Source organism: Ischnura elegans, chromosome 9, assembly GCF_921293095.1.
Source record: "Ischnura elegans chromosome 9, ioIscEleg1.1, whole genome shotgun sequence".
Lineage (NCBI taxonomy): Eukaryota > Metazoa > Arthropoda > Insecta > Odonata > Coenagrionidae > Ischnura > Ischnura elegans.
The window spans coordinates 28,441,227-28,456,225 of NC_060254.1; the positions used below are offsets into that span (position 1 = coordinate 28,441,227).

Consider the following 14,999-nt stretch of genomic DNA (forward strand, 5'->3'; position numbering starts at 1 on the left):
TATAAATGAATTAGAGGGTATTTGTGACTTCTTGATTTTAATCTAAAACTCAAGAACCCAGATATTTTCCATGGCAATTTCTATCGATCTATACGCAGGAACCAAGTGGGTAGAAAGTAAACAACCAAGCGTAGGTCGAAGGTAAACAAAGGCATAAAAGAAGAAGGTGCTATAGAGCAAGGCCATCAAAGTCGGCGCGCAGATAGAGATGTATGGATGGTAAAGGGAAAGCGGTGGAGCAGGGCGAGAGTAAAAACTTTGTGGAGATAGAGAGAGAAGATGAATTGGAGAGGTAAAGGTTTGTTTTCACCCAGAAGCCGATATTGGTAATTCCCACCGACAGACGGAGACAAATTCTTTACGACTCACTCAACCGGAAGTGAGTATCTAGGGAAGGTAAAAATCCTCTGGTAACGGCATTAGAAAATAGATATTTACCCAAGACGAGTAGCATGATTTATAGCATAGTAGAGCTCATTTTTGTTCAGTGCTGAAAAAATATAATCGAATGCATAACTCGTACTTTGGTAATAAATGTCGATCTTCAAATACGATACATTTAATGTTCCGTTGGACTTTTACTATCTATTTCTAAGAGATACCATTATAATTTTAACGTCATCTTCCTATATTTCTACCAGCATGCGCAACATAGCTTCACCTCTCATCGTCGTCTCTAACTGATTGAAACTAGCACTTAAGGGGTGAAAATATAATTAACGTATCATAGATTTCATGTTATTTTGCATTAATATTTTATTACTCGATTTCTAGAGCAGAAACGAATAATCACCGGCATGCCACCGACAACTTATTTATGGAGAAGAAAGCCATCACGATGATTGTACTGATAGAGATGCAAGGTTTTGCAAAGAGACAAGTACAGCAGCAAGAGGTTTGTTAGTGAAGAGCCATGGATACCAGCTTTGGGAATGCTGACATGGTAAATAGTGATTAATAGGATGCTATTAATTAAGCATTCATCGTAATATTGGACCATAGCAATAGTAAAAACTCAATATTAGGAAATAATTATTGCGTTTTACTCTAGTTGGTGATTCTTATGCATAGTTAGACAACATGATTAATAGAGATAAGGTTTATTGGAATAAATGATTCATATGAGGTCTATATTTTACTTTTTTATGCAAAAAATTCATGCCTGCATGATCTCTGCTTGTATTTAAAACTCCCAATTACGAGCGATTATGAGATTAAAAATTAATACTCTCTTAGGTTTATGTGATAAATTTAATGGCAAGCGAATAAGACATTTACCCTGAATTATAGTTATCGGGATTCAATGTCACTTTTATTACGTTACCTCCCAGGTGCAAACTTTGGCAGGGCACAAACAGGCATAAAATAAAGTTCGGGGAAAGCAAGGTCGTCATTGTCAGCGCAAAAATAGAGATGAATGGATAGGAAAAGGAAACAGGTTGAATGGGCGGGGAGGAGTAAAAAAGTCCGTGGAAGTATAAAGAGAACGAATGGGAAAGAAAAAGGTTTGTTTTCGCAGGGCCACCGATATTGGCGATTCGCACTGTCAAACGGAGGCGAATTCATTGCCGTTCACTCGAAACTGTCTCCAAGGGAACGTCGGACTTGATCGCCCGATAGTCTGCGCGCGAGAGACGAGAATGGGAAGGATTCCGTAGGAAATGAACCGCAGTAAGGCGATGTGCTTTCAAAATTATAGCAGAACTCAGCACTATCCCATGGAAAAGAAAGGTTATTCAAACATTGCTGATATGAACATTCGTGCTGATAACCTTTAAATTACCTACTGAATTTGAAGAATACAAATAAATTAATATTTTTTGCAGAACTCGTTAAACAAAGCCATTGTAGGTCTAATTTCTAAAATTAAAGTCTGATAACTCTATCTGCTGATTGGATTAATATCCAAAAATAGAGATTTAAAACTGTTTATTTACCCTTGACGACTTTAAGAAATTCAGGAGTACCCAATATTTCCCTAAGATTTAGGAGAAATATTAATAGCAAAAGATATCACAGAGAATATACATAAACTTCAAAAGGACATGTGCCCAACTATTTATTTCAAACAAGTGATTACATTTCCCACAGTATTAGCCCCAGCGAATATCGCTAAGAATGATACATACTATGATGCTTTACTTCTTCATCCTCCTGTTAACCCTAAGTGAGATATCGTGAGATTTGGTTCGACTCCCTACCTCAAATCTCATGTGAGATTGTTCAAAATGCTAATTTTCAGCGTAAATACGTTGATCTACGCCTTATTGCGTTGGATTTATAAAGTATACAATTTGTTCAGTTATTTTTATCTAAGATTAGTTCAGACTGGTGTTTAAGATTACAGAGATCGCAATTTTACACTGTTTCTTGCGGACAAGAATTACGTGATACTTGTTAGAACCCCTCACTCTCCCGCGTGAGATTTAGCAACACCATTATTTTAAATTCTTTATAGTCTTGAGGAGGAGTCCCAAGATTAATCCCCTAAATGATACGTTTTAGTTTAAGATCAAAATGGAGTAGAGAGAGAGAATGAAGAGAAGGGGAAAATATTTTTTTTCGCCGAGTCGCCGATATTGGCGATTCACAGCGCCAGGCGGAGAAGAATTCATTGATACCCTCACGACGGCCTCCCTGCACGAAGCCAAGTGGAATTGATCTGTCTACGAGCCGTCTAGAGTGAGATTAATTCGAAGAGAGGAAACAAAGGAACCACCAAGGATCGATGGCTGCTGAACTGTTGTTACACTGAAGTTGTAGCAAAACTCAGTAGAATAATATCATCAGATGATATTATTCTATTGAGTTTGTTCATAAATATATTTCCATGCTGAATACTAAGTAATGCATTATGGAAATGTCACGATAGCTTCTATTTATTGGTAACACTTTCAAAAGATTTCAGCCATTATATTCAAGGTATGGCTGTCCAAGATGTGTAAACTATTTCGTGTAAGGAGATCCAAACCACGTTCCACGAAAGATCCAAGTTATCAAAAAAATAAAACAGGTGAGCAATATTTCCCACTAAGACTTACGATAAAAAAGCCTCAAGCCACCTGAAAAACGAAATCATTTGTCACACAGTCAGGGAAACAGTGTGGTAGGGTGTTCAACATTCTCAAAAGTGGGAGTGATGTGGATGACCATTCCCTGCTTCTCATGGTACCGCTTGTGCTTCCAGGTGTTTGGCGCTTCTTATCTTCTACTTTATTTAATTTTTATGAACAAAAATGCTAAAGCTTACATTCTCTAATAAAAATCTTACATTTTCTTCCACTTGAACTTAGAACAGATTTATTATACGCTCCCTAAGGTCTTATAATAAACATAATTGAATACAAACTAAAACAGCGAATAGCACATTTTCCATTTTATTACAATTATTGTCAGAAAATAAATCAAGTGAGCTACTTTACCCAACACACTGTACGCTACAAAAAACCTACAGCCACCTTAAAAAACAACCAATTTGTCACACATCCAGGGAAACTGTGTAATGTGCTCAGCATCCTCAAAAGAGGGTGGTTGTGGATGACCTTCCCTCCTTCTCATGGAGCTACGGTAGTTTGTGGTTCCAGGTGGTTGGCGCAGAAGAGGCGGTGGTCGAAGGGAAGGAGCACAGCACAAGAGGATGCTGGGAAATGGGGTCACGGTGGAGTTATCTCCGCTTTTGCAGCGTTGCACGGAGTGGGCGCCGAACGCTCGCATGGTCCTACACACCGGGTCATGTGCTTCGTTGCCGTGCGCCGCTTCCCGTATTTGGAGCGCGTGTCAAGGTTATGGCGCAGGCCAAGTCGTTGGCAGCGGAAACGATTCCGCGAAATTTATGGGCGAGGATTTTATTGCCTGGCGGCGGTCAGGAGGAGAAACGGCTGGAATAACAACGCCTCATGCGATTACTTTGGTTCCTCCAGACTGCATTTGATTGATTGTTATATCATTGCAAGTCTTTCTGGCATTAATTGTTCCCCTGTGAATTCAATTACCATCCCTGAAAACACAGCAAGGCACATCCAACAATTGAAATCATACTATCAACAGCGCACCACGTGATTACTTGTTTCTCTACTGTAGATTTGATTTAATGTTAGGTATATCATTCCAACCGCTCATGACATAATCACCTCCGAAGTTTCTTTAGAGTGTATGTGATTGATTTATTATCATTCTATCCATTTTTATTACACTTCTTTACGCTCAGAATCAAAACAATTTCCCCGAAAACCATCTGGGTACAAGGAGAAAATGTTATTTTGCAAGTAGATTCATTACTAATTGAATATGATTATGGCGTCTTATTCAGGCATCAGTTATAACATCTGTGGTGATATCTGGTACAGTAAGGTTGTAAATTTATCCATATAATTTGAATCTAATAAATAATAATCCCATTAAGGACTAGGAATAGGAAAGAATTTGGAATAGAAATTTAGCACTGAAGGCGAATGGCAATTTTTTCTTACTAAGGTAACTTCAGAGAACCATATCCTTTCCAAAATTTCCATTTTTCATGGCTTGAATTCAGTAACTTATATTGTGGAATTTCAATAAAATACTACCAAGGCTCTGGTAATGTATATATATTTAAAAACAATTAAGCATAAAGAGTTTCTCTGATATAGGCGTGGCCTAACTATTTTTTTGTCTCTCTAGCATAAATTTGTTTTCTTTTATCATATAAATATCACATATAATTTTATCATATGAATTGCTATTTATTATCATATCGGAATAAAATGTTAAAAACATTTGTAGAAAACTCCCACCGTGAGCAAAAAATAAATAGAATTAGGTACAGAATCGCAGTATAAACCAAATTTTCGGACCAAGGCAAATATGCAAAATTTAAAATAAATAGCTTCCATGAGGCAGTACTGGAGTACGATACGTTCTATTATGGTTCATCATGTAATATATTTGTCATCATATATGAGTATAAATGTATAAAATAATCACTCACCCTCACAATATCATCATTCTCGATGAGATATGGAGGCATCACATTAGAATAAATTACGGAGGCGAAGAATAACGTCATAGAATCTGTTCATTTGATGAGATGCTTTGAAAATGTTTAACGACCGCGCCATTTCACGATTACGAGCGATGGCTTCACACGCGGCTCCGAAGTAAATGCCACAAATTTATGCAAAACTTTATCTGCGAGGTAAAAATGTAGATTGCGGAGAGAAAATCTGAGAAGGTGACACAAAAAAAGCGTCACAAGAGTGTGCATCCAATTGGAACACTTGCCTTTTGCGCCAACGATAGGGAAAACTGAGATAACAAACGCAGAGTGAAGAGAAAGAGAGAAGATAAAAAATATTGAGCGCACGCAATAAAAAGTTGGGAGAGAGTTGCTCGCTTTTCACGGAAGAAAAAAAAAACATGTCTCTTTTGAAATGGGAATTATTCACTCAACTCAGGCGCTCAACTCGGAGTAGAAACGCAGTTGGAAAGGTGACAGAAAGTAATTCTGGGAGGATAAAAAACACAAAACACCTGAGGTAAATGAATGGCATGAATAGAAAAAACAAAAAATTAAACTTGAATGAATAAGCAAATAGATGAGAGACGCCATTGCAAACTTTTGTAGGCATAAAAGTTGGTGTTGCAGCTTAATGGTTCAGTGTCCTTGAGGTTTGAAGGAAAAATATTTTAGATGAATGCAAACATGCCATTAAAATAAACAGTGAAAAGCAGCGTTAATGCAAAAAATATAACTATTACAAATAAACAAGTATGATACAGATCAGTTTTTAATTTTCGTTATCTATAAAATGTGTACTGTTCCTAGCTTCATTTTCCATAACTTTGTAATGTTTGTACATGTGTACACGTTCAGTTTTCAGTGTTGTAAAATAAATTGAAACCATTAACAAATTGGAAAAATATTTAAATATAAAAAAACGCAATCTCAACAAAGAATAAGTATAGTAATATTTATTTTTTTTAAATTAGCCTTGAAAACGTGAAATGAATCGGAAAATTCTATGCTCACTGCAGGACTTTGTTTTGCAATTTGTGCAATTTTTTTGAGCGAGAGGATACGTAACACAAAAGTACAACTATTTTTGTGGTTCAATTTAATTTTGAAAAACCTGTTGAAAAAATATTTAGTAAGGAGTGAAGATTCGGGACGATTTAAAGCGCGTAAGCAAGTAACGATCTAAGATGAGGAAATTCTGATTGTCGATATTGATTTTCACTCACGTTAATATATATTAGGAAGATATCATATTCAACTTGAATTATTTCAGAGAAATCATTTGCCTATTTGTGACCTGCATATAAGATGTTTTCATAAACTAAAAATAAACATTAAAATATTTTCAATTTGGATAAATATCAGGCATGTTGTGAGTGCCCGGATGTAAATAAATTGCTCACTAAGAATTTACACCGCTCAACTTCGGGTTACGAGGGAAGAGATATTAGATTTTAGGAAAGATGGAACGTAGCAAAGAAGGGATTAAGTTAGGAGATGCCCCCTTTTTCGAGGTGGCGACCGAAATAAAAAAGTGTCAAGGTCCAGAACGGTGTGAAAAATGGGCTGTGCATTAAAAAATAGCCAAATCCTCCCGCTAACGGGTCGTCCCACACCCAGAATCTTTCCTTGGCCACGTATTTCTCTTCCTTCCGCTCAACCCATCCCACCGTTTCCTCGCACATCGCGTGTTTTTTGTTTTAATGAAGTCTGTGAAGTCAGCCAAGGAGGAGGAGAGGGACCTTATCTCTCCGCTTATCCTTGTTATCCGCGTCCCCAAGGGAAAAGTCGCCTTCTCACTCCATACCAACCGCTCGACTCTTCCTCCATTTCCGCTAAAGATACTTTTCCGATTCCTAAGGGGGATTGTGTACCCTTCTACTTCTGAAAAGGGGCAAGAGAATGGGCGCAGTCCCTGATTCCGAAGGTTTGCCATTGGAACAATGTATCGTTTGGATTTTGTTTAATTTATTTTAGACCACGTGCCCTGGTCGGCACAAACTCGGGGTGGCTGCGGAAAAATACGTGGAATTTGATGACTATGAAATAGTTTCTGGCTTTAATTGGTGAAAATTGACACATAAATGATAAAATATAAACTAAAAATGGTCATGACTATGAAACAGTTCCTGGCCTTAATTGGTGAAATGCGATAATAACATGACAAAATATAAACAAAAAATTGTAATTACTCAATTTAATGGAAAACTGCACTACCAACCACGGTTTTGACATTCTATGTCAAACTCTATATGTCAATCAGTCAATTGCTTGAGGCAGCAACAACGGCAAGATGAAAGCAAAGCATTCTCTGGAGGTGAGATGTTACTCACTTGCCGATGGAGGTAACGTATTGAACTTCCAAAAAAATGACGAAATGATTACCCAAACAGTTGCGAGAGGAGCTAAAAAATACCAAAACTGATCAAGCAGGCCATTGAAGTAACAAAAATAATAATTTGAACATACAGGAGGGATACCCGCTTCACATTTCATGGAACACGGTTTTACAAGAAAGAGGAAAATAAATTAATCAGTTTCCCTGTTAATACTGGCGTTAATGTATCCTACATAGGACGTAGTTGTGTTCCGAACTTGTACTCGACCTGAATACGCTGGCTGAAAAGCCAGCAAAACTGTATTCGCGGAATAAAGTAAGACGCGGTTAAACCCAGATGGAGTAGACTGAAAAACGCCACGGAAAGCTATCAGTTTAGGCTGACAATTTTCAAAATTACCCCGTAATAATAGAAAATAAGTAGTTTTCCTTTACTTACACGAGAATGTATTGCGGGGAAAACATGAATCACTGCATTACTACATCAGCGGTAATAGAGTTTACGTGTGAAAATTGGTGAAAAGTAGATTTTTTTAATTAATAAAATCGGATTCATTTACTTTAAAGGAGAGTCAAGGCCCTGTAAAATTCAGTATAGAACCACGAAAAAGAAATGAGTGTCTACCATGCCAAAGAGCAGTATCCCTAACTTATCCCCTTCGATTTCGAAGAGATAAAAAAATAAGAATTTGCCAGGTGAGGCGGTCGCCTCAGATGAAATACCCAAGGAGAAAGCCTATTTCAACACGTGCTAGTCGAAAATAACCTGCTACCATCTCGGATATCTAGTGCTCAAAATTTATATACGTACAAAATGTTAGAGTAAGAAATCACTTCAGTTGTCATTCTAAACCTTACTATTAGTCAAAGCACCAGAGCCATATCATAATGGAACAAAAAATTCAATTGCTGTCCAGGTTGATTGAATCTGAACCGCTAATGCATCAAAATTGTAAAATTTATCAGTAATGAGGATATTAAGAAAAAATTTCCGAAGCAATTTTTTAATTTTATTAATTGATTAAATACTAATACTCAATACTGATTAAAAAGTAATTGAAAAATATATACTTAGTAAATTAACGTAAAAAACGTTTTTGCGATATTTTAATGCAATACATAAAAAAACACAACAATTTAAAGGTACAGAGCAAAAATCTTTTAGCGAAGGAAACGAGGCATAAGTATATAATTATAAAGCAAAATAAAATAGAGGAAGAAAATGTGCCGAGTTGGTTGCTACTATATCAACACCTAGTAAGTCTAGCAAGCAGTCACTTTTCTGTTCATTCATAAAATATTTCATTCATTCCACTCCTGGCAATGAGACAAAATTTAGTTGTAGTACAAAACAAGGAATTTTGGAAAAAAGGTACGAACAAGCTTTAATTATAGAAAAAACCTGCAATTATCAGTCTAATTTTTAGAAATATCGGTATTCCAAGAGCGGATTTTCTAAAAAAATGCGGCAGTATGCCTCAAAGATTACGGAAATAAAGAGGACTGTTTCTTTCAACGAGGATGATAAGGAGGAAGTTCCTTCCTCTTCCATTCAGAGTCCTGGCCCCATTAAAAAGAAATATGCATAAAACGGGCTTATTCAACTGAATCTCAGATTAAGGATCTTGACCCAAATTCCGAGCATTATCAAAGAGAGATAAAAAATACCCCACCCTAGAAGGATTGGCGCAAAAATAGCATTGAAAAAGCGTAACGCAGAAAAACTTTATAATAACGGGAGAGCGGATTGACATAAAATTAAAGATGCTTGAAAATAATAGCACACTGAAATGAGCTTCAGCAAACGCTCATTTAAAAAACACACGGAGAAAAACCTATACCAACTGCGCTCTTTCGAATCCGAAACGAATGGCTGTTATCCTTTACTACTACCATTATAAGACTTCTTTGATTCGATTCTTTCCGCTCTCATGTCTCAGATCAAAGATTTCCGATTCATTATTTCCAGAAATTCAAAGATCTAGGAATAGATACAAAATCTTTATCTTGCTTCCCAATAATAAAGACTCTGATCTTTGAATCAAAAGAACAATTATAGCATCCGAATCCAAAGATGTTAATCTCCTTATTCAATAAAAAGTGGAAATGTGACCAATAAACATTGAAAATAGTAATTTATTTTTACGTCAAAAGAGGGTAACTTTAAATTAGGAACATGTCACAATCAATTGCAGATGTTAAATCATTAATATCAATAATAATAATCGAGACATTATTACGTTACAACCCTTAAAACCCTTCATATTATACTCATGATAACGAGAATAGAATATCATTCATTATTTTGTATGCCAGCGCTGCGTCTCTAATTATACTTGGATATATTCGCGGGGAATGATTACGACCACATTTTCATCGATATACTCGTAAAAAATTCATCAGAAATATTTAGTAAATTAAATGAGGCTTTCAGAGTACTTATTAAGATCCTTGCACATAAATAGCTGGATCTTTTACGGTGGAATTGCGTTTAAGGAACATAAATTATGCTTAGAATACGATGAGGCTTTGTGACGACCTTATAAATATGTCTGTTATAAAAGGTGTAAATGCGAAACATAGGATTGGAAATTATTAAAATATAATTGATATCTTATTAAAACAACAATCCAATTGAAATGGTAACCGCAATAAATTTATTTCCTTTAAGCTAACGTAGAGGGATTGTCCCATTTAATTATAGGGGAAATTTTTTATACATCGGGAAGTAATGGCATTACTAAACTCAGGTTGATTGAAGGCATTGAAGCTTGGAAGGTTACTTGAGTTTCCAACCGGGTAGTAGATAACAATGCTATCGACAACATTCTTCAAGGGTGAATATGGGAACGAACTCGGTTTTTGAAACGTCGGCAGTAATATCATTACTTTTTTGGTGGAAAACATGGAGAGCCTTTCAAGACGATTTAAGCCAGAAGAATCATGAGGAAATACGACACTTTAAAATTGCAACAATGGAGCGTTGAAGAGTAGAGGAGAAGAGTAAAACATAGTAAGACAGGAAGTAAAGTAGAAGCAGGCAAAGGCCAACCAAAGGCAGTACCACCACGAATTTTAGTCATTTATCCATGGTATACGAATTTTTGTGACAAAATAAGAATAAATTCTATTAATCCCCTGGAGCTTTAATCAAAATTTTTCCAATCACAGTAAATTCAATGCCTCAATTTCATTTGACACACAAGAACCGCTATAAAAGAAGGCGCTATTGATGTAAAACGCATGGGTTGAGTCAAAGACTAAAAAGCAAATGAAACAAATCAGCAAAGAATAAAAAGCTGAAGGGTACGCAAAAAACATTAGCATTTCAAGTTATGATTTCAAAATTTTCCACCCAATCGAGGAAGATTAATAGATGAATCATTATTTCACCTTAGAGAGTATATGATCCGTGAACTTTCAAAAATAATTCGGGTAATTTGTTTTCAGAAATTTTGCGACGCTGGAAAATATCCGAAGGGGAAGAGAAACCGACCGGATATAAGATGTGCGTGGAAGAACAAAGACGATGTTGAATTGAGAAAGGTTGAAGACGAGCAACCTCTTATCTAGCGAGAGGAAAGTATCAAAAAGGGGAACCCCTGGCCAATCATGCGAGAGAGTTGCCAGAGTGAGAACAAATTAATTAAAAGGAGTCAATAACTGCGAGAGACGGGGGTCGTAGAGAGCCCTCGACAAGAATGCGAATAAGCATAAATTTATTTTGTGAAGGATGCCTCGGGGAGTAGACAGATTTCTGACGAAGAGAAAGAGTTCTGGAGGACCCTGGGTGAAGTGGGAGGAAAAAAATGAAAAAGAAAGTGACGATATCAAGCAAGTAGTGGAAGGAAGAAATGAAAATGGGTCCGTAAGAGGGTCTTGAGCAAACCCTCATCCCATGTTACCAAAACTTTTCGTATCAAATTTAAATTCTCGGGCAAGTGATTCCTTTACTTTATTAAAATATATTTGACTTATAATTTATTAGATCCTATGCCGACACTAAATTTTTATGGTTATAGATAAATAATAAACAGTAAATAATGAAATGGTAGTACAAAAATGCAGGGAGTTCCAGGAGGAAATAACTATGCTTCAGGAGGTGAAAGAGGAGACAAATTTAAGTATTTTTTGTTTATTAAGATGGAGCTGTAACTCCTAAATCACTGAGCTATGGCAACCCATACATTGGACGCATTTTGCAGCTGCCATGGAAACGGTTTTTCTTGGGTATGCGAGCCTTTTTAACATTTTATTTAATTCAGTGGATTATTACGGACATTATATAATTGAGGTTGAAAGAAAATTGGATATTATAGTTGTCTGATGCAATTAATCTCAAAATGGGCGAGATTGCGCAATCGCATTGCTCGAAGTTCTCGTTTAATTAAGCTCGTATATTGTATCCCCTACCACTTCCTGAGGTATTGAAGATTCTTTCTGAAACACCAAATGCAGAAGAAATTGCTACCAATGTACTAATTACTGTTCTAATATCACGCTGGTTTCCTTGTATAGTTTAAATTATCACAAAAAATAAATATAGATAAAAGAAAATAAGAGGTTATCCTATTGACCAGGCACAAATTAATTACAAGACTAATTAATTATTTACCAGGAAAGAATCATCAGAAAATCCTGGAAATGAAATCATCGGGCATGGTAAATGTGTTTCTCGAATATGGAGAGCTATCATATTTAAGTCCTTACAATTCGAACTTCATACCACCATTTACATTTAAATCTGAATAAAAACACTTTGAACACAAAAATTTGGGTAAACCTTATCTTTTTATCTTTTTACACTTAAGGCCGACATTTGAATATGACTTCTGAGAAGTTTGGTATAGTATTTGGCTACCGACAATAGATGCCTTTATTCCGTGGGGAAAGGGCAAGGGGGAAAGGGAAAAGAAAAACCTACCTCTGGCATGAGCCTACTCTTAATGAAGGGTGCCAAGGCACCACAGCTTTATATCCTATCCTGTCGGACAGCGTTTTATTCTTGAAAGGGCCCCACAAAATGCATTAAAGCAGGGGGCGCGGGTAGTCTCTGATAAAACCTCTGCCACTACCCGGATTTGAACCCAGAACGACTGGGTTTGAAGCCTATATTCTGGGCATCACTCTAACCGGATCCCCAGCTGTGAAGTACTCTGATATTGTCATAGTATGACCGCAGCGGAGAAAGCAAGGAGAGAGGCCTTTGAAATGTGGTGCTACAGAAGAATGATGAAAATCAAATGGATCGACCGAGTTAGTAACGAGGAAGTCCTAAGAAGGGTAGGAGAGAAGAGAAGCCTCATGAAAACCTTAATAAGAAGACGGAACAACCTTATAGGCCACATCTTGAGACATGATGGCCTGATGAAGACAATCGTTGAAGGACAAGTGGAAGGCAAGAATGGAAAAGGAAGACCTCAAACAAAATATATGGAACAAGTAAAGAGAGATGTGAAAGAGAAGAAATACGTAGGTGTGAAAAGATTAGCTGATAGGAGGACTGAGTGGAGAGCTGCGTCAAACCAATTCTAGGATTGTTGACCAGTGATGATGAACTGCATTACTGGAAGAATATTTTTTGATTATGAATTTGAGATGAAAAAAGATTTGTGCTGAATACTGTGAAGAGGACCAAAATTCTGGTAGACATAAAAAGATAATATTGAAGCGTTGACAAGGGGAAGGTAGTATGTCCATAAATGTATTTTACAGGAAACAAAAGAAAGAGGTTTGCTAACATTGCGAAGCTTATATTAGAGAAAAACTTCGTCAATAGTAGCAACTGATATAGTGTACCAATTGACTTTCTACCTTGTCCATGCTCATGGCATGTACATTACAATGAGAGGAGTAATGAATAAAAATAAAAGAACAGGAGCCAGTGATGTAGTGGACAGGAAGGCATGTATTCCGAGAGAGTAAGGTGTGAGTTGCAGGAGGTGATACGGCGCATAAATTGTAGCGAAGGAGTGGCTGAGAAGAGGCTAAGAATCTGGAGCTTTTTTTAAGAAAAGTGAAAAGTGAAAGGGTCACCGAATTGAGATGAATGATGGAAACGCGAGAGGAGAAAAAAATGGAAGATTGTGTAGAGACAGCAAGAAACGCTGAGGCAATTTCGTTTAGTTCACCCATGTTTTAATATTGATCTTTATATTTTAATGCCAAAGCGTTTGTTTTTCTCGCCCAATTTTCAATGGCCTAACAGAAATCATTGTGTTTAAGTTTAACAGTAAAATAAGGCAAGCTACTGTAGTATAATCATTTGATTGTACCAAGACATTGTACAAGTAAATTGTGAAGAACGGCTCATTACTGTTTAACCATAAAATATACTTGGTACAAATTCTATTAATCAAAAATAAGATATCACTAAAGTATTATACTCGCTAGAGTGTTATACCAATAATTTAATTAATTTGAATTATACAATAATATGAAAGCTAATTCCTTGTTCTCATAAAAAATCATTTAGTTGTTTAAAGGAAACCAATCACAAATCGGGTCACACTCCTTAAAACTCATGTTTTACCTAGTCAAAGGTTCATTTGCGTTCGAAAATCTTTTAATGGCATCAAAGCAAGCCTTTCTAAGCACCATAATTAAGGCGGTTACCTCATTTTCACTCTCACGATTTGTTCCCTTATTAAATTATGACCCCGTCTTGAAGCGTTGAGAAAGTGATTGGATGACTGAGAACATGCCTTTAAACTCGTTCAAGAGAGCCAATCCTTTGACGGATTACTTTTATTAACTCATTTATTAAGCTGTTCACACATTTGCCAGTTTACAGTGGCAAATCATAAAAAATATTTTAAAAAGTACAAGCACACTTAAACATAATAAATTTAAAGAAATGACAATGCATTAAATGCAAACATATTGGCATTAAGAGATTCTATTCAGATAGGAAATTGTGCGGATTGCAAAAGTGTGGCTAGGAAGACAGAACGGGTGAATGTGGTCTGGAAGAGAATTTATGAGGGATGAGAGGCGGAAAAGGATGGAGCGTTTGGTCAGTGACAGTCTGGTAATGGGCATATGGAGGAGCGAATATGTGCAAGTGGGTCAGCGCGCGAGTGAAATAAGGTTTCTTAGGAAAATACATCGCTATAATTCATTATGAAAATACCAATTTATTCCTAATAAGGCAATACGTGAAATTTTAATAGACTTGTTACTAGGCTATGTAAATGTGCGAGGGAAAATCCCAATTATCCCTTGTTCAAACTACGTTCAAAAACGTATGCTCAATAATTGCCCCGTTAGACTGTGAAAATTTGTTGGGATAAATCGATTTTTTTCATTATGACCTCAATTTATATAGTATTTAATTACTTATGAGAGTGCAGGTCAGTGAAATGAAATGTAATATGTTTGCCGACGTTTCGATATTATATTATATCTTCATCAGGGCTATGCATAATGGCTACCATAAATTAATACATGAAGAGATGAACCATTTTTTCAATGATATTTTTTGCAATAACATAATAACAACTATAAAAAATGGTACTGTACATACATGAAAAATAAAAGACAAGAACATAACATACGTTATTTGCGTTTTGTTTATCGATAGAGCTGTCTTGGTAAAATATCATGGTAACCATCAATCGTGATTATTAATTGCAAAATATGTGCAAATCTCCATGTATTAATTTATTT

The 14,999-nt window shown here is 36.2% G+C and overlaps 1 protein-coding gene across 1 annotated transcript in view; it reads left to right on the plus strand.

Annotated features, from left to right (window-relative positions):
• The first annotated feature begins 212 nt into the window (after window positions 1-212).
• LOC124164911 (putative nuclease HARBI1) overlaps window positions 213-14,999 on the plus strand; it is a 53,313-nt gene continuing 38,526 nt past the window's right edge. Inside the window, exons 1-2 of the mRNA XM_046542140.1 lie at window positions 213-292; window positions 775-895. Of these exons, the coding sequence (XP_046398096.1) occupies window positions 213-292; window positions 775-895 (201 nt within the window). The remainder of the gene's footprint in view (window positions 293-774; window positions 896-14,999) is intronic.